Raw genomic sequence first — 20,597 nt, 5'->3', positions numbered from 1 at the left:
ACCATGGATGTAGAGGCTCTCTACACAAACATCCCACACACAGATGGAATACAAGCTGTCAGGAACACTATCCCTCATGATGCCACAGCACAACTGGCTGCTGAGCTCTGTGCCTTTATACTTACACACAACTATTTCAAATGTGATGACAATATATATCTCCAGATCAGTGGCACTGCTATGGGCACCCGCATGGCCCCACAATATGCCAATATCTTTATGGCCGACCTGGAACAACGCTTCCTCAGCTCTCGTCCACTCACGCCCCTTCTCTACCTACGCTACATTGATGACATCTTCATCATCTGGAACCATGGGAAGGAGACTCTGGAAAAATTCCACCATGATTTCAACAGCTTCCACCCCACCATCAACCTCAGCCTGGACCAATCTACACAGGAGGTCCACTTTCTTGACACCACGGTGCAAATAAGTGATGCTCACATTAACACCACCCTATATCGAAAACCTACCGACCGCTATGCCTACCTTCATGCCTCCAGCTTCCATCCCGGACACATCACACGATCCATTGTCTACAGCCAAGCACTGAGGTACAACCGCATCTGCTCTAACCCCTCAGACAGAGACCAACACCTACAAAATCTCCACCAAGCATTCTCAAAACTATAATACCCGAACGAGGAAATAAGGAAACAGATCAACAGAGCCAGACGTGTACCCAGAAGCCTCCTACTGCAAGACAAACCAAAGAAAAAAACCAATAGGACTCCACTGGCCATCACATACAGCCCCCAGCTAAAACCCCTCCAACGCATCATCAAGGATCTACAACCCATCCTGGACAATGATCCCACACTTTCACAGGCCTTGGGTGGCAGGCCAGTCCTTGCCCACAGACAACCTGCCAACCTGAAACATATTCTCACCAGTAACTGCACACCGCACCATAATAACTCTAGCTCAGGAACCAATCCATGCAACAAACCTCGATGCCAACTCTGCCCACATATCTACACCAGTGACACCATCACAGGATCTAACCAGATCAGCCACACAATCAGTGGTTCATTCACCTGCACATCCACCAATGTAATATACGCCATCATATGCCAGCAATGCCCCTCTGCTATGTACATCGGCCAAACTGGACAGTCTCTACGGAAAAGGATAAATGGACACAAATCAGACATTAGGAATGGCAATATACAAAAACCTGTAGGAGAGCACTTCAACCTCCCTGGACACACTATAGCAGACCTTAAGGTGGCCATCCTGCAGCAAAAAAACTTCAGGACTTCAGACTTCAAAGAGAAACTGCTGAGCTTCAGTTCATCTGCAAATTTGACACCATCAGCTCAGGATTGAACAAAGACTGTGAATGGCTTGCCAACTACAGAACCAGTTTCTCCTCTCTTGGTTTTCACACCTTAAACTGCTAGAACAGGGCCTCATCCTCCCTGATTGAACTGACCTCGTTATCTCTAGCTTGCTTGCTAGCATATATATACCTGCCCCTGGAAATTTCCACTACATGCATCTAAGGAAGTGGGTATTCACCAATGAAAGCTCATGCTCCAAAACGTCTGTTAGTCTATAAGGTGCCACAGGATCCTTTGCTGCTCTTAACAGAGGTGTACTTTAAGTCTGAATACTCAAATTGTTACCAAAAGCAAATTTCAATTATGTATTATGTAGTAATTTTTCACTTGTTTCTTTGTTGGTTAGTTTACATAATTTATCCAATCAGGGAGCAGATTGGACATGACTTAGGTAGCTAAACAGCACAGTGCAGGTGTTGGATATTTACAACACACTCTTCTTGATCATGTTTGTCAAAAAAATACAGGAATCACATTCAATAGTGAATAATTTTGATGATTTCTTGATCTGCTTACTGACAGTCTGTGAAATTCCCCGAGTAAATTATTAATTGCTGATTATTCACTCACTCCAGCAAAAACATCTTCCTTCTGTTCATGGATTTGGAAGAGTGTAGTAAGAAAATACTTACAGCCAAATGAATTGGCTCATTATGCTCATCTAATATCTGCAGGTCCAAATTCCTCTTGATACCAGTGATTCAGAAAGCCATATGGGATTTCCAAGCATGACATACAACAGCTGCAAGTTACACCATTGGTTTCAAGGTAGATGTAACCTGAATTTTTCTTCCACCAGAAGAGCAGTTTAGATTTGGGGTTGGCTGGGCATATGCATCAATAGAGAGGTAGGAGGAAAATTATCTAAATGGATCTGGATTGCCATTCATTTCAGATCAAACCTGTACAAAAATATTGCTGTTTCAAAGTTATGTCTAGTCAGAGTTGTATCTGCTCTTGCCACACATTTAGGATGACACATGCACACACAATATTTAACAGCACCATATTTACCTTGTGTATGCCCTATATCCTGCATTCTTTTGTCCAGTGATGCACTAAAACTGATGAAAGTATCTGATTAAATTGCTCGAGTGGACAGCGAAATTTGCAGCCTGGCAGAGTGAGCGGGTGGGGATCTTTCAAAGAGTGATTCCGATAGTACATTTCAATGGTGTATTGCCTGAGTCACAGCACACAAATAAAAGTAAAATTAGGTACACCTTCTTTGAAGTTGCAGTGTTTGGACCCTATTAAATGCAGTTACCCCAAGGACAAGTTTGACACACTTTTTCTAACTCTTTATAAAAAGTGCCAAATGGAATGAATTAAAATAAACAATGCTTTATTATCAGAGACAGGAACTTACAGTCCATGTGCCCTCCTGTTAGTAAGGGTGTCATGGGTAGGCTAGAGAGGTATTTTTCACCAATTTAACAAGGTCCAAATGAAATATTGATACATAAATGTCTGTAAAACATTATGGATCAACTTCACCTCTGCTGTAACACAGAATGAGTGAATTTTGTCCTATAAGTTAACATTTAAATCTGCCTTTGTACGTAGATATTGAGAATCAAAAAGATTTACTGGCATTAGTTCATCTAAGCTGATCTTCCTGCGCTGACATGACTGGTTTTCCTGTACATTCTCAAAGTGTTTTGTTCAGTCTAATTTTAACAACTTATTCTGAAACATCACCATCTTTCCTTGGAAGACTTGTATGTTCTCTACTTGAACTTATTGTATGGGCATTGTTCATGGGGGTGGGATTTTCAAAGGACCCAAAGGAGTTAGACGCCCAATTCCTGTTGACTTTCAGTAGGACTTGTCCTTCTAAATCCTGTTAGAATCCCACCTAGTATCCAGCCATTTTGTATGGCACCTAGTATCCCTGAACTAGCACTAGTCATGTGTCTGGAAAAAGCTGTTCCTCCAGCCATGATTCTAGAGGGCCCTGAGGCACCAGAATTGTGTGATTTCACAGTGGAAAGGGTTTTGTGAGTCAAGGGAGGGTGTTACGTTGCTCTGTTCCACGAGGGTTCCCTGTGTCCCCAGCATGGAGGGGGAATTTGGGAGCTGAAGGGACCTGGGGATCCTCAACTCTACAGATCCACTCTCAGTGGAGAGTTAGAGGACTGAGTAGCAGTGGGAGCTGAGTAAAACCTCTCACCACTGGAGGTGGTCCTAGAACAGGGTTGAAATTCACTGGTGGGGAAGCTTACACTGTAGGGAGAGACTTCAGGCTCCAGGGCTGTGAACCTGGTGCCTTTCACAAGCACTGAAGTCACTCAGATTATAATAAGTAAGCTAATACCATGATCCCTATTATTATTTAAGGCCCCATGTGTCCAGGCAGCTTAATATTGGCCATCAAAACCAGTTTTATTTATAAAATATTCTGGGGCTTCAGTAAATTGGTTTTCAAAAAGTACATTTCAGTAATATAGCTTTATCCAGATACTTACCCATCCTTTTCCTGGTAAAGTTCAAAAAAATTGCAGGCACTGTATGGAGGGAGTTTTCCATTGAAAACATTGAGTGCCATCTGTAAGGCAACAATGGTAGCAGCGTGCTGTAAACAGAAGGAACATTCCCATTAAAGAATTCCTGAGAATGATGTGGTCACTACTGAGCAAACATTCAATAATTTCTCTCCCAGTTAAGCTGCATAGTTCACTTTACTTGCACAACTCCATGAATAAGTACTTGGTCTCTGATCTCTGTATCCTTGATTATTCTTATTTTAAGAAAGCTTTGAAAAAAGTTTTCTTTTTTTCCTGGTGTGGAGATACCTATGTGATAAAATGCATTTATATCAGCCTTCCGGGACTATTGCTCATATTCCAAATCTCAGAGCGGGTTCAAACAGTTGCCATTAAAAATAACAATAACAACCTGCCAGAGAAATGTTTCCTTCTTTTTCATCCCAAATATATATTAATTTACCCAGAATTATTCTGACCTGAGGCCCAGGACTGGCAATTATCAGTTCCAGTCCAATGGTAGACTTAGGCCTGAAGGTTAAAAGTGACCTTCAGTTTTGAGTATGTCAGTTGTTAGGCCAAACCCTTTCAAGTGTGACCTCCAATTCTGGATGCCCAGCCTGAGACAACTCACGTCTGATTTTCAGAAGACCTGAGCATTTGCAACTCTAGTGAAAGTGAACGGGAGTTGGGAGTATTCCGTTCATCTTACAGACAGGCCCAAGCTTTCTCCATTTGGGCATCCAGAATTAGATGAGATTTGGAATTTGACCCTAAGGTCCAACATCTGACAACCTAACTGGGCTATAAATAGTTTTTGCCAAGTAATCCAGGACTCTCCCTGCCCACTGGGAGAAAGTGCATGTTCTGTGCAAAATTAGAAAACCTCAGTATCTAAGTCCAGCACCTTTTAAAATCACTACATTTAATTAAAAATAAAAAGCAGCAGTTGGCAGGTTTCTAGATCAAGGATGTCCTATTGGATCAGTGCAAGACCATGGACCAAGCCTTTTGATTTCTTTACTAAACAATCAAAACAGCTTAAGAATGAAGTAAGCCACTAGGCTGGACTGGGAAATGCGATGCTGTATGTATCTGAGCTAAATTTTCCTACGTAAATCATGATGAAATGGTTAAAGCTAGCCACAAAAGAAAAAAAACCCAGTGTAACTGTTGTTAGATGCAGGAAATGAAGTTGACAACTTCAAAAATCCAACAAAAAGATAAAGATGACTCACTCCAGAATAGATAATTATCTTTCTCTGGTTGGAAGGCTTTCTGGCAGTCGAGAGATGTTTGAGAATATCTTTTAAAAGAACACCTGGAAGAAAATTAGGAAAATAGTGACAATAATGGTATAGGGAGCTTCTATTAATGTTGATATTCTTAACACAAGGAAGTGCTTAAACACATAGTAGATTTGTTAACATGTGTTTATAGCTACTTTTTGAAGTTCACTGATGGATCTGACCCAATCTTTGTATAAATAATGGGCCTGATTTTGTTCACACATGCACCTATTTTAGGGACAGATTAATTGGTAGATCCCAGTGGCTGAAAGCAGCCAGAAACTGGTTTAACAGGCTGGTTCACAAGAGTAGTGCAAAGAAGCCAGAGTGTATTGGTGAGTCTGGCCCTCTCTTTAGTGTAACTCCATTGTAGCTTTCTGATTTCCATGGATTCAAGTAAGAATAGATGGTGATCACCTTGTAATATATGTATATAGCAGCTTGCATAGTTCTAAATACGATATGAATTACAGTGTTGACTGTACACCCTTTCCACTCTGTTTTCCCATCACACTTTCACCCCACTTAGAATTATGTATTTTTGCCTACCTCCCTGGAGTTGGGACTTCTGTTTTTGTTTGTGGAGCCCAAATTCTGCCCGTAGAAGCAGCTCTGTGAGCTTTAGAAGCTTGGTCCTGACACCATGCGTGGCCCATGATGGTAAAGTGTAATTGTTGATCTCCTACAGCAGAGAGGGAAAACAATGATTTTCTCTCTGATTTCTACCAGGTTGTGTTGCTTCCTTTTGTATTGTTACAATGCTCTGGTACATTCAGGTACAAATCCTGAATATTTTGACCAAATTAAAGATTTCTCTTTATTTTATATTAAACTAAGGACCAGACACTGCACTTGAGTGGTGGTGGAACTCTCATTTGTATCAATATATTGCTCAATGACAGCAACTTTTAAAGGGTAAGAAGAGATGACAGTATTCATGAAGACCAGCAGGCGGCACAGCACTAATTGGGAGGGATATGCAAGATGGCTGCATGTATAGTGGATGATCATCATCAAATTATTAAGGATGAATTTTGTGTCTTAGTGAAAATTTTCTGTTATCAGCGAGTTCCTGAGCCACATCCAGAAACCCTTAATCAAGCAAAACTTACATGGCAGTCAAGACTGTTCGGCTTGGCAGCTCTGAGAAATCAGTGAGCTTGAGAACGGCTCAAAGTGCCACATTTATATCTGCATTTTGAACAACCTTACGTCTGGTGAGGGTTGGAGATCTGGAGATGAGTTCTGGCCCATTTTACACCACCTCTTACAGATGTTGCCTCAGTTCCCAAAACAAAGTGGAATGAGGCTATGGTTGCCTCTGGGGCTGGAGTCAGATATGTTAAAGGCTGCCACTGTGAAAAGGTAGGAAATGCGCACAATGCTCCAGATTTGTACTGAACTGAATTCCTGTGTAACAAACCCAGTCTATTTTGTCATAACATAGTGTACCCTTATCAAACTGTGACAATTTAAGTGAGCTAAACAGTGGAAGTGTTCTTAGAACTACCTGCTTTCATTCTACCTGTTATGTCCTGACAAGGACTTGCTAATTAATGATAGGATTTGTTTAAACAGGGGAAACAATGGATCATGTCAGGTTAAATCGGCTTGGGTCACAATGTATTATTTATTTCTTTAACAAACATGATTTGTTTCGAAGGAAGAGGCCATGCTAAGTGAATACTGTTTCATACCATTGCTGCAGGCAAACAAGTACCCTGTGCCTTTGGACAAAGAGTCCAATGTTTCTGTTAGTCTATAAGGTGCCACAGGACTCTTTGTCGCTTTTTAGAGACCCAGACTAACATGGCTACCCCTCTGATACTTGTGCCTTTGGAGTTACCTAGAAGTCAAATGGCATGTGACCATAATAAATAATATGGTGAGGTGACTTCTACCGTGGCTGCATGAAAACAGCTAACAACAAGACTCTTTTTGCACAGCTGATAGAGTTGTTGCTTTTGTGGCAGGAGTCCCAACTAGAGTCCCAGTTGAGCAACGTGAAGGACCCATACTCAGAGTCCAACACTGGAGGAAGTACTCTACTAATTAGTTAAATTCTCTCTGGCATAAGGGCCCCTGATGACAGACAGGGATGGGCAATTTTGTAAGTTTACCTGGATGGAATAAACTCCTGCATCAGGACACCATGACTTTTGCAATACAGCATTGTGGCCTTGCATTGGTACATCTCTGTCTGGTATATGGTGATGACTTGCTGCAACATGCTCAAGTTGCAGTTTCCCATTACGCTGACATTTCATGGGTCATTGAACTAATGTAGAGATCTGGGAAATGTCCCAGGTGGGATTGCCTTGGCAAAACTGGGACTATCGTGGAATATATAGGATAGATGGAAACTTATTGCAAAATGTGATACAATTGGGTAGTTTGCATCCACAATGTAATCTACTTTAAAACTGCTTAAGTCTTCTAGGTAATATGCCAAACAGTTATTTAAATAAAAGAAAATAAACAAGCAAAACAACAAACAGCAACTTGCGATGCAAGACCTTGCAATTTTTGTTCTCTCCTGCACTGGAAGACATAGTCCCTCTGCTTAGAACAGCCTCCCAAACAATATTCACCAATAACCTTCTGCCTTCTTCAAATTACTGCTATAATCCTGCTTGTTCAATGAATCTTACAGGTTTTTCCATTCACACACTGCTCCATTTGCTACTACCTAATTATTACTGTACCTGCATGCACCATTTGACTCTAAAAATCTTTTGAGAAGGAAGATTGCATTTCCTGGTCCAATCCATGTATTTTTACTACTAAAAACACTGTGAATCTTTATGGTGCTGTATAAATAATACAGCAAGCAGGGGGTCTAAAAGTTACCTCATCCTTTCCCTTCCAGAACTGTGGTGATAATATGATTGATAGACTTTCTTAGTGGTACTTAGGGCAACAAGGAATTTAACACACACACACAGAAAAGCTATTTTGGCATAGAACTGGATGAAGGATATGTATGCCAATTATTTGAGGCAACTGGTCTGGTAAGAATCCCTAGCTCTGGACATTCTCAAACACCTATTCCTTGCAAATGTATAGCTTTTTTCTAACCACTAAGGAGCAGAGGATGACGTTTGTAAATCAATCCTTCTTGTACTGTAGCATGTTTGAATTGTATCTTAGGGGAATTTTCTTATGTACTTTTACCTCACATAGTAAGGTGTCATATATTTTTATAATTCTTTCAGTGTTCAGCCTCTTCAATGGGTATCCTGTGTGAACGGCTAAAAATCTCAGAAATGGCTGGAAGACAAAAACAACAAACATGTAAATATGATGAAAGGCTTCTGTTTTGTCCATTTATGACATTCCTATATAACGCCTTAGTGGTATATGCCATTGTTACAGAAAGAATAAAGACAGTCCCTGTTGCAGTGAACCTACAGGTCAGAGAGAGATGACAACAGCAAGAGGAAAGGAAGTTTACACACAACATGGTTGATGGATATATACATCACTAATTCCCATTCTAAAAAAGTTATTTTTTTCTTCTTCTTAGACTGTTGTGGGAACATGGGACACTGTAAGAGGAAAAAGGGATTTTGAGATGGGATCTGAAGGAGCAGAGGGAGACTGCATGACCTACTGTATCAGGGAAGAGATTGCAGACATCTGAAGAAACATGGGGAAAAGCACCAAGGCACTTTGTGGGAAAGGGGTAAACAGTACCATGTGGAGAAGCAGAACTAGTGCAAAGTATGTATCAAGCAGGAGAGTGGCAGGAGACAAAAGTGAACAGTAAGCAGAGGCAGAACTGTGTAAAATATGAGTAGACTGAATGTGGTGCCAAGCTGCAGAGCCAGTGAAGAGCCTGAGAAGCGATGATGTGGTCAAAGCAGTGGAAGATGATAGTTTGGCAGCAATGTTTTGGATAAACTTGAGGGTTAGAAAGTGGAAGTCAGATAGGCCAGAGAGCAGGAGATTGCAGTGGAGCTGACAGATTACCCCAGTCACGGTAAGGATTTTGATAGTTGAGATGTGGAGGAAGGGAGAGGCATTTGAGATGTTGTGGTGAAAGAAGTGAAACACTTGAGCGACAACCTGAATGTGAGATGTGAAGGGGAGAGAGAGGTGTTCAAGACTGTAGTGAAGTTGTGGGAATTTTCTAACATGAAAATGAGAAAAATTAGTGAAGAGATTTTTGTGGAGGAGAAGTCGTCTGAACTAGCAGAGGAGCATTTGGGGAGAGATGTCAGAGGAGGTGTTGTGGATGTGAGACTGAGCAGAGAGAGATGAGTTTGTAGCTGAGCTGAGTTTTGTTTTTAGATTTCCACTAATCTGGTGGCCAAGAGTTTATCTTCACTAAAATTGCACCTGTCATTTGGTGTGGACAGGCCAGCCTAGCAAGTTTTACAATTTCATAATCAGTTAATGAGTATAATCGCCTTCCAATATGTGGTTGTTAGGCCTGTTAATGTTAGTAGGAATGAAATACCTGCATTAAAAGGAGAATGTGATGTTCTGGAGACCTCGTGGGAACACACTACATGCCCATATTCATCCTTATAATATAATTGTGTGGTATCCAATACAAAGTTTGTCATATAGTGTGTCTTCAGAAGGCTCATGATGTATTGAAAATTGTTGTTATAGTAATGTTATAATAATTGTTGTTAGAGTAATGTTATAGGTTGTAATTTCATGTATATAGTTTGAGGCTGAAAATGTGACCTCATGGCTTAAAATAAGCCTAGGCAAAAACTCCCCAAGAGCAGAGGGGCAGTTCACACCTCATCAGGGCAGGTATGGGACAAACCCAGCCCAGTCTCACAGAAACAAAGGAAACTGGCCTAGGCAACAACAAAGGATCTCCTGGACTCTTGAGTGAGTCACCCCCCCTTCCTTTGGTCAGTGTGGGACTGCAATGAGGTAATGCTCACTTCACTCTGAAGCTGGAGGGGGGCAAAGCCAAGACAGAAGAAAGGACATGATAAAAGGGAGAGACATTTGCCTTGCTCTTCCTCTCTTTTCCACCTATATCTACAGACACCACACCAAGCGAGTGAAGCGCTGATCTAAGGGAGAGCCTGGCTGAAGTGCAACCAGCCAGCCTGTGGCGAGAAGCATCTAAGTTTGTAAGGGCATTGAAGGTGTTAAGATCAGCTTAGAATTTGTTTTGCTTTTATTTCATTTGACCAAATATGATTTGTTATACTTTGACATATAATCACTTAAAATCTATCTTTATAGTTAATAAATTTGTTTGTTCATTCTACCTGAAGCAGTGCATTTGGTTTAAAGTGAGTCAGAGGCTCCTTTTGGGATAACAAGCCTGATACATATCAATTTCTTTGTTAAACTGAGAAACTCCTATAAGCTTGCAGCATCCAGTGGGCATAAGTGGACACTGCAAGATGGAGGTTTCTAGGGTTGTGTCTGGGACTAGAGTGTCATTGGCTAGCATCATTCTGCTGCACAATTCAAGGAGCAGCTTACATGCTAGAGGCTGTGCATGAACAGCCCAGGAGTGGGGGTTCTCACAGCAGAGCAGGGTCAGGCTGGCTCCCAGAGTCAAGGATTGGAGTGGCCTAGAGGATCACCAGTCCAGATAACACCAGAGGAGAATGTCACAACGAGGTCTCTTGATTTCCATTCTGGTGACCTACCATTGGCTAATGCTGTCATGAGTGACAATGTGATGGAGTGTAGTCTGCAGACTGGCCCTGCAAGAGTTGAATTGGGACAGGTGAGGCCAATAAGTTAATTTGGCTGCAAATAGGGGAGTTTTAGGCTCGAGGCAGCTAATTAGAGAGAAGATCACCTGTGAGGGACACGTAGGGCTTCTACAAAAGACAGGAAATTGGAAGCAGAGGGGTCTACTGGGCAAGTATTTGCAGTTATTCCTGGGGAGAAGGGAGGTGTGTTTGAGGGGGCTGCAGCAATGAATTTGCCTAAAATTACTCCCTGGGATGAGGGAGTAAAGAGAGTGGCAAACCCAGAGAAGTGGGAAAGGCCAGGAGATATGGCAGCAGCACAGGGAAAGGTAGAAAGGGGCAGAGGATGGACCTTGGCTGCTCTGTAGAGGGTCCCTGAGTTGCAACCCAGAGTAGAGGGTGGGCCTGGATTCCCCTGCCTGCCATTGCAGAAGTGGCACTGTGAGGCCATGAAGCAGAAGACTGCCTGAGACTGCTTGATATATTTATCTCAGAAGGGAAAACCATGCTGGTGACCTAGCCAGACGGCTGAGTCATAAAGAGGATGCTGGGGTTTCTGGAGTGAGACAAGGTCTGCCTAGAAGAAACTGACTGGGTGTTACCATGGGAAGGGGCATCAGCCTGACTGAGCTAAAACCCAGAACCACCAAGAGGCCTCCCTGTCCAGTGGTGAGTTGAGCAACACCTTACTGACAGTTTTTAATTAGACTTTTTCTACAATTGAAAACATGTTGTGTTCTTTACCCTGTAGTGCTTGAAATGTCTTCGAAATGTCCTTGATGCAAAGGTTTCTTTTTGAAGTTCGTTGTATCGTGGGCAGTTTGGATAAGGTAAGTGTAGCAACTAAAACAAAACATTCAATGGATTAGTTAGGCAGGGTGTTTCCCATTTGGCTATTTAATGTTCTTTCATGAGATTCTATTTTTCGTGTATGTTAGCCGAGCCAGTCTGTACCAGGGGTTTGTTTTGTTTTCCAGTGGCTTTTGTCCTAGGTAAAGTATAATAGCCCTATGGACTCACTTCTGTAGTAGAACTATTAAACCTTTATGGAAGTCCCTGCTTAAAGATGGCTGTTGCAAGCTCATGTTCTGCTTAAGCCTTCAAAATAGGGCTTAAGTGTTGCTGGCCTTCTACATGGGTGATTTCACCCATAATGTTCGCTCTTAGAGATTTTTGACAACTTTGTTTACTTTCACCACAAGCTAAAGACTGTTTAAATTATATGGGCTAAGAATTTGTATTTGTGTAATCTGATAATTTTATTTGAAATTATCTGCATTAAATGTAAATAGTAAGAAAAACAAAATTACAGCCAACTTGAAATGAAGTGGCATGTATCTTTCCTACTAATGTGTTTTGTTCTCTCTCACAATATAATTAATAAAACTGTTTGTAGCCACACAATTAAAACAAGAGCTTTAAATAAAACCTTGGAGAACTGAAGAGATAATTAGCCTGAAAATATGCACACAAGTTTTTACGGCTTAAAAATCTACTTGTTTGAGCCATGTCATCCTGAAATCTAACCACATGTTTATAAATAGGTATGGTTTTTCTTGATGTAATTGGACACTAGCTTTGATTAGAAAGACACTTCTGGAGTCAAGTCTGCTGTATATTCATAGTAATGTAAAATGTAAGAAATAATTGTGTGTGTGTGTGTGTGTGTGTGTGTGTGAATCACATCTACATTTGTTCTCCTATTCATGAGAATTTTTTTATTAACTTAGTTTCTAGTGACTGCAGTACAGCACTTACAATGGGCATCATTCAGTGGTCAAGATAAATAAGGGCAGTGGTCAAGATAAATAAGGGCAGCATTCAGTGGTCAAGATAAATAAGGGCTACAGCAATGTTTTACAGTCATTTGATTCACTTGTGTATGTTATATGGCCCAGGGAATGGCTGTCTGGGGTCACCTGGCTAAAAATGTGTGAGACATTTTGCTGAGTTTGATACCAGTGCTCTAGGCCACCTATTCTCAACCAGTGGGGCACACCTCCACTGAAAGCTGCAAAATTCCTAGGTGTGTAGGACTCAGTGGGAGCCTGAGAAAGGGAAGGAAGGAACAGCTCACTCTCTTCTCCTGACTCCTGCTGCCATTCCTGCCTTGCTCCCTTCCAGGCATATTTTCCCCTTCCCTGCCCAAGTCCCAGCTCTGGGGCAGGGGAAGCAGCACGTCAAGTGGCTGTGTAGCTGGCTTGACACATCCCCTTGGAAAAGTGTTCCCCACTCCCCAGAGCGGAGTACTGTGTGGGTCCAGAGAAGAGAGTGAAAGGAGTGGCCTATTTACCTCACAAGCCTCAGCCCCAGTAGCACCAACCCCAACTCTTTTTTTAAAACTAGCAATTGACAAAATAGCTAAAACGTTATTCCACAATCCAAATCTCACTGAGATATGGAGAGACATGGGACAATTTTTTTGTCTATTTTGTGGGTCATGGATCAGAAAAGATTGAAGACCACAGCCCTAAAGAGTTGGGGGAGGGGAGTACTTTCCTCTCAGCTCTCAAATGGAGCAAGCTATTTTTAGTGTCTATGTGAGCCAAGAGAATGAGTTAATCTGTTACCAGCTCTGAGCTGTGTTCTCATACAGTGTGGGCAAACTCACTTCCTTAGATTTTAGACTTAGATCTTTCTATTTTCATTAAGCACAAGGCCATGTAGTGGAATCCTCCTCTTGAGGGATCTCAACATAACGATGCTGCCCACGCTATTAGTTCTTAGTGCATGATGCCTTAGCTTAGTGTCACTTTCATCCACTTCATTCACTCTTTGTCACATATTTTGGCTTTCTGATCAAGCCAAATGGGAAGCAGAGAGTCCCCAGTTTGTACTCACCTTGTCATGTGACACTGGCACAGTGTGAACAGGGATTGGCTGCCAAAGGATTTTGGGGTTCCAGACCTGATTCCCAGCCAGTGGATACAGTCCAGCAAGACTTGCCTGGGCACTCATAAGAGTTGGATCAGCATCTGTGCTTTGAACATAAATCTGGAGCAAAGATATAAAGAATTATTTCTTAGCATTCACTAACAGAACCCTACTCCTGTTAATTGTCTGACTTTTAGGGGGAAAGGAGGGAACTGGAAATGGGAAGGGAGAGTTGGCCAAGGGACTGAGGCCTAAAAGGAAACTGGGATAGAAAGGAAGCAGTGAGCTGGAGCAGGAGCAAGCACTGGAGGGGGTAGTGAGCTGGAATGTGATACCAACCCCATTAGAAATTCTAGTGGAAAAAATTCAGCCGGCTCTAGTTGGCCAGCTAGCTTTTGGGATGAAGCAATGGATACGATGAGCTACTGGACCCCCAAATGAAACGCAGATATCAAATAATGAGCAGCCAAGAGATTCTAATAGCGTCTTATGGAATTTCCGGTTGAGGTTCTCATGAGCATGAGAGAGGTGGACACGTATTGTTAGTGGCTGAGGTCCACGGTAAGGAAGATGTGGGGTCTACACAGGAGGGCTTATTGCATCACTGAAGTGAGGCTGCTATTAGTGAGGCCCTAATGCAATGATCTCAGTATTCACAGGATTCCAAATACAACACCAATATTTTTCAGGTGCTTTCAGGCTTACCCAAATTCCACAACTTTCTGTGTAATTTGATTTCTTGCCAAACCTGATATACCGCTGAAGTGAAGATCTTTCTGCACTAACTCTTCAGTTATCTTTCTATAATGAGTAAACTTGAACAAAATTTGGGCCACAACCTCAGGGAGTCTGAGAACCCTCAACTGTTTTTGACTTCAGTGCAAGTTAAAGGTGCTCAGCACCGGGCAGGATCAGACCCCTCATGTCTTAAGGAAGGCCCATTAGTATGTAGAAAAAGGTGTCCTTCATGCTAATTCGGATACTTGCCTCAAACTGGTTATATACAGTACTCAGGAAATGTTTATATCTCTTCCGCATGTATTGCCCAAGCTCATATTGCCGCTGTATTCCAAGCTGTGGAAGCAACAATATTGATTAGTGCCAATGTAAGGTAGTGTGGCTGAGTAATTCAGGTTTAGCTGATCTTTAAAAAGAGGAGGGAGCAGTAGATAAAATAAATCCTATAGGTTATTTTCCTTCTTTTTGATCTGGCCAAACAGGATGCCTTGGGATATTTTTTAAATAAAACCAAGAAAGCCCACCCTGAAACACTATATCTCTGCTGTATGTACAAGAACCTTAGCTAGGTACTCATGCTTCCCCTGTCCACATCTCTTTCCATCTGATTTATTTTAAATCTTTATCCATTAAGTATCTCAACATTTATGCTGCATAGAATCCGAGCTATCCAAGAGACGCAATAGCTCCTCCATATATGGTAATGAAATACAGTACATCTATAGTCCTACAATTTGAAGATACATAGTCATAAGCACAAAAATCAGGAAATGCAACAGTTTTGAACCTCAGCATGGTATTATACATTTTAATAATATTGAAATTAGTGGATGAAAGCAGCGAAATAAATCCATTATTATCTTATTTATTATTACTACCTTGGGTCCTGCAACCAGGCAACTCACATGAGTAAGCACTATTCACGCCTAATTAAGAAAATATCTTAAAATATTTGTATAAGGGGGGTAGGGATGGAGGAAGGGGGGAAATACTGCAAAGTTAACATTGATGTTACAACCTTAGCTTTTGCATTTCCTCACTTTGACTGTAATTGTGAAACATTAGTGTTGCACGAACATAGTCCTTTCAACATTTAATTTCTTTGCCATTTAAAAAAATGGCTGGGGGGGGGTTGTTTGGGATTAATCTACATTGCATACAAATACAATTTACATCATTGTAGTTAGCCTTTGAAATTTATATCTTATTAAACTGACCAGGATGGGGTAGGGATGAGTTCCCATATTTCTTGATATTTAGTTATATGAGGGGTTCTCAAACTGGGGGTCGGGACCCCTCAGGGGGTCGCAAGGTTATTACATAGGGGGTCACAAGCTGTCAGCTTCCACCCTAAGCCCCGCTTTGCCTCCAGCATTTATAATGGTGTTAAATATATTAAGAAGTGTTTTTAATTGATAAGGGGGGTTGCCCTCAGAGGCTTGCTTTGCGAAAGGGGTCACCAGTACAAAAGCTTGAGAACCACTGAGTTAGATGCAGTTTTCTGTAAATTGTATTAAAAAGGCAGCAGTGCATCTGCTTGTATTGTGATGTTTGCATTGTCATAACAGACAAAGATAGAAATTTAAGACCTGATCCTGGAAGGTGCTGAGCACCTGAACACCTATTCAATGAATGGAGGCTGAGGATGCTCAGTACCCAGTTGGGTAGAGCGCTTCCTTTGTTTCAAATGAAATATTAGCACCTGTAGATTTCAGAGACCATCTGCACAAAAGACTGTACTGCAAATGTGACTCCAACTTTCACAGATTTTAAGGGCAGAAGGCACCATTATGATTCAGTCTGACCTATATAAAAAAGGCCATAGAATTTCACCCCATGGTTCCTGAATTAAGTACATATCTTCTGGGCGAGCTAAAGCATCTGTTTTGAGAAGACATGCACTCCTGATTTAAGACTTTAGGTGAGGAAGAATTTGTCACATCTGTATGTAAGATATCCCAATGGTTTATTTACCCTCTGTATAAACAGCTCACTACTTATTTCTTGTCTGAATTTGTCTAGCATCAGTTTCCAACCACGGGGTCTTGTTATACTTTTGTCTCCTAGATTAAGGAGCCCCATGCCATCAGAAATGTTCTCCTTTGATCAAGACACTTAACCTCCTCTTTGTTAAGCTAACTAGCCTGAGCTTCTTTAGTTTGTCACTGTAAGGCATTTTTTTCAGACACTGAACCGTTCTTGTAGCTCTTTTCTGAACCCTATCAAAGTTATCAACAGTCTTTTAAAAATAGGTACCAGAACTGCACACAATATTCAAGAAATGGTCTCACTAATGCTGTGTACCATGTTAATATCATGTCTTTATTTCTACTTAATATTCCCCTGTTCATATATTCAAGGATTGCATTTGCTCTCTTATCACTGAATCAAACTTGGAGCTCATGTTCAGTTAGTTATTCACCATGACCTCCGTAAGTCCTTTTCTGAATCATTGCTTGCCAAAATACAGTTCCACCACCTTAAAACTTTAGCATGTGAAAGATAATTTCTGTTTCAATATGGACCCCTGTAAAGCCCACAAACCTTGGTAAGTTGTCCAGATCCCTGTGGCCATGCATTTTTCTTGTGTTTATCAGTTGGAAAAGATTCACATGGGGTTTGGTCACCATGGCGAAACACCTGACAAAATAGATTGAATTCCATTCACATAATTCTCTTTTTATTAGAAGTAATTATTCTTCTTCATTAATAGTGTCTTCATTAATAGTTAGTGCTGTATATGCTATGTACTAATACATCTATCGTGTTTATTGTCTATAATATCTACTAACAATAAAGAATTATTTGTATTACGATTGTGCCTAGGAGCCCTAGTCTAAGACCTACAGTAACTTACTTTTTTAGATTGTGAACTTTACATAGAATCGTAGAATATCAGGGTTGGAAGGGACCACAGGAGGTCATCTAGTCCAACCCCCTGCTCAAAGCAGGACCAACCCCAACTAAATCATCCCAGACAGGGCTTTGTCAAGCCTGATCTTAAAAACCTCTAAGGATGGACATTCCGCCACCTCCCTAGGGAATCATGACATAGGGACGTTACTCTTCTGCATTTGAAAAGTAGCTAGCTCAGGGTTTCATTTGCAATCTGTATAAATGTATATAATGGCCTTATGTATCATATGCCAGATCTATTCTGGAGAGGCTAGGATAACATGGGAGGTATAGGTCACACTACATTAAGCAGGCAGGACAATATATGAAAAAAAAACTACCAGTCACATTTTTCTTGCTTAAAAAGTTACTAAGACAGTAGTGTGTAGGCAGGCAGATATCAAATATTGCAAGTTTCATCATCTAAAATCTAAACTCAGGGAAGATAGTTGTGAAAACTCTGAATCTATCCTTAAGTCCCTTTTCATTCCATTCCATGTCATAATCCTGTATAATTCACTTGACTCCACATACCTATTAGTCACATCACTTTAAAACTATATATTACACATTAATTCTTCCCCAAATCATCAAAGTAGAAATAAAATGTAAGATTGCATCTAAAAAAATATTTTGTGATTTAAATGCATATGCTATGTCTAGCATAAACCATTTTCAGACCTCCTGTAACCAGGGCAACTTGCAAATCAATGCAAGTTGTGCCAACTTGCAACAGGCCTACATCTGGGCTGTTTGAATGAATAAATACATAAACAAAGCAGCACACATCTATTTTTGATTACACATAAGGGAGACATTGCTTTCCCTTGAGCTAATAAATTAGTTCCAAGGCAAAGAAAAATTCTCCACTAAGTAAACATTAGTTATGGCATCTCATCTATTTCACAGCTTTAAATGATCATTGCAGAATGCCTCTTTTGATGTCACCAATAAGGCACTCATTGCAAATCTTCAGTGTCTCCTGAGATTGCAAAAAGGAAGCAAAGTTACAAAATGTTCTTTAAAGTTTGGGACTTTATTTATTTTTCGATGGGAAGCAATAATACAGCTTGACTATTCAGGAAATATTGAAATGTCTACAAAACATTTCCCTCCTGGGGAACACTTTCTAACTCAAGAAGAACAATAAACCGCAGGTGCTGTAAGAAATTACTTCCATTCACATAGTGAAATTAACACTGCCATCTACTTACTACAGACACAAACTTCAGTTTTCTTTTTGCTGTTGTTTGATGAAGCAAAATGAAGAAAAGACTCAACAAGAAGCATAAACTCCAGACTCCGCACAGCAGCCGTCTCACTCTCATCCTTGCAATAGCTTAAGAATGTTTTGTACACCAAGTGCTTGGGATGGACAGAGCCCTACTGAAGATTTGAGATACAGTTAGATGAATAAGAGGGGAGGAGTAAGTCTTATGCATTATGAATTCTAGAAATGGACCATAGCCCTGCCTCCTGCTCACCTTATTCCCCTTTTGGGTTACTTGCACCCCAGGGGACTTGTGAATGGAGCAGGGCACTCTGCTGCTACCAGGATGCATGTGATAGAGGGGCTTCTTTGGCCCCATGCACCCTGACAGTGCAGCTGGGCACAAGCTGACCATGAGTGCTTATGCTGTTTAAACTAAAGCCTAGTAACACCATCATAGATTTATTTATGAGTGTTGCATCTTTATAAATGAAAACATTGCAAGTATATACTGGTGTAGTTTTAATATGCCATATACAAAAGTCTCTCCCAAGATAACTCCCACCACCCAACCACTGAGGAGCAAACTCATTTTGTCTCAGTACTTTGTATTGGAATGTATGCAGCAGCGGCAATAGCCAGTTTTCCATTATTGGATCCCTTTGGGCATTTCTAGATTTGGCTGTGGGTGTTAGGAGAAATAAAATAGCAGGTATTTTTTATTTATTAGCTCAAAATTAACTGGCAAGAATAAAAATGTGTCCAACAACTTCCCACCTCACGCAATGGATTGATAATATCTCCAATGGCAATGGTTATTAATTTCCTCTAAAGGACTTTTCCCTCAAGTGCCATAAATCTTGGTAAATCTTTCTTTGCTTATTAACTTTTCTTGGAGCAGATGTAATTAGTGCCTCAACATATGTAAGTCAGAAGATGTTTCTTTAATCATCCTGCTATTTGTTAAATTTAAAGAAAAAGGATCTGGTTTACAACCAGGGTCAGCTGCGACACCACAGATCTGATCAATTTATTGATCTTCCTCTGGTGCAATCACATCTTTGTCAGTGACTTTTGATCTTAGTAAATTTTAACACACAAGTCTTGAGATTTAATCAGTTGAAAGTTTGTCCTCATTACATTATATAATACCTGTCTTCATAAGTAAGTTAAGACCCATTTAATATGTTAAAATTGGGAGCAATTTGTTGGTGATGGAAAATTGCCAGCAAATAGTAGCTTTAAGGGAAATAGCTGACAAAATGTCATAGATATCATGCTGCAGCCTAAAACAAGTATATAAAATTCACAGGATATAATTTTAAGCAAGAATTAATAAAAATTGCCTTAATAATTGCTAGATCTGGAGTTTGCTCACTTCTGATTCCGGAAATAAAAAAATTCACATTGTGCACATTCATCAGAACTGAAGAGATGCCTCTCAGAAGCATTCAAATTCAAAGGGAAAAAATCCTGTTGTAAGATGGTTTTCCTACTGTTTCTGCTTTTGTGAGCACTTGAGCCCAGTAATGGAATATCAGGAGCTGCCTCAGTCTGTTGGGAGGAAGACTTCTTTTTAAATGGTAGACACTGGCACAGCAAGGTCAACTGATGCAAGGCATTCATGCTCCGTATAACTTGCCCTCTCCAGTGGCAGGCATGATTATACATTGCTTTGAGGAAAATGTGTTATCTTCCATTTCCAAGGGACACAATAAATACATCATATATACATAAGAATAGCCATATTGGTTCAGATCAAAGGTCCATCCAGCCCAGCATCCTGTGCTTCGACAGTGGCCAGTGCCAGGTGCCCCAGAGGGAATGAATAGAACAGGCAATCATCAAGTGTCCTTTCCCAGTTGCTCATTCCCAGCCTCTGGCAAACCTACACCTACATATCCATACCAAGAGTGCCAGCCCTCAAATGTCATTTAATTCCAAGCACTCTCGGTCTCCCACTTTATTCTAGGAATCTAGCAATAGGGCTGAAAATATTCTGGCTTTGTAGGCCATCAAATGGCATTGTAAAAGCTAACGTTATTTTCTGTTTTGTCTTATATACTTCTGTTGCTAGTTCT

At 40.8% G+C, this 20,597-nt stretch overlaps 2 protein-coding genes across 2 annotated transcripts in view; one reads left to right on the top strand and one right to left on the bottom strand.

Moving 5' to 3' along the window:
* Nucleotides 1-2,369: 2,369 nt before the first annotated feature.
* Nucleotides 2,370-18,634, bottom strand: LOC115645883 (prostatic acid phosphatase-like). The gene is made up of 10 exons (XM_030551105.1): nt 18,521-18,634; nt 16,956-17,051; nt 14,661-14,747; nt 13,641-13,793; nt 11,544-11,642; nt 8,293-8,388; nt 5,668-5,800; nt 5,068-5,150; nt 3,812-3,918; nt 2,370-2,526 (listed from the first exon to the last, which is right to left on the bottom strand). The coding sequence occupies exons 1-10, from the start codon at nt 18,632-18,634 to the stop codon at nt 2,370-2,372; spliced, it is 1,125 nt and encodes a 374-aa protein (XP_030406965.1).
* The window catches only part of CPNE4 (copine 4), a 429,510-nt gene continuing 420,515 nt past the window's right edge, over nt 11,603-20,597 (top strand). Inside the window, exon 1 of the mRNA XM_030551103.1 lies at nt 11,603-11,629. The gene's annotated coding sequence lies outside the window, so the exon portion shown is untranslated. The remainder of the gene's footprint in view (nt 11,630-20,597) is intronic.

Source organism: Gopherus evgoodei, chromosome 2 (genome assembly GCF_007399415.2).
Source record: "Gopherus evgoodei ecotype Sinaloan lineage chromosome 2, rGopEvg1_v1.p, whole genome shotgun sequence".
NCBI classification, from domain to species: Eukaryota; Metazoa; Chordata; order Testudines; family Testudinidae; genus Gopherus; species Gopherus evgoodei.
Note: the sequence above shows the minus strand (reverse complement) of the source record. Positions and strands in the feature narration are given on the sequence as shown.

What these genes read in the sequence shown, in the direction of transcription:
- LOC115645883 (XM_030551105.1), bottom strand. Translation starts at nt 18,634, where the DNA reads ATGAGAGTGAGACGGCTGCTGTGCGGAGTCTGGAGTTTATGCTTCTTG. An exon ending in TGCCAGTGTCACATGACAAG is followed by an intron (nt 11,643 to 13,640) that starts GTGAGTACAAAC and finishes GTTTTGTTTTAG; the next exon opens with TTGCTACACTTACCTTATCC. An exon ending in GAAGTCCCAACTCCAGGGAG is followed by an intron (nt 5,151 to 5,667) that starts GTAGGCAAAAAT and finishes ATTTTCTTCCAG; the next exon opens with GTGTTCTTTTAAAAGATATT.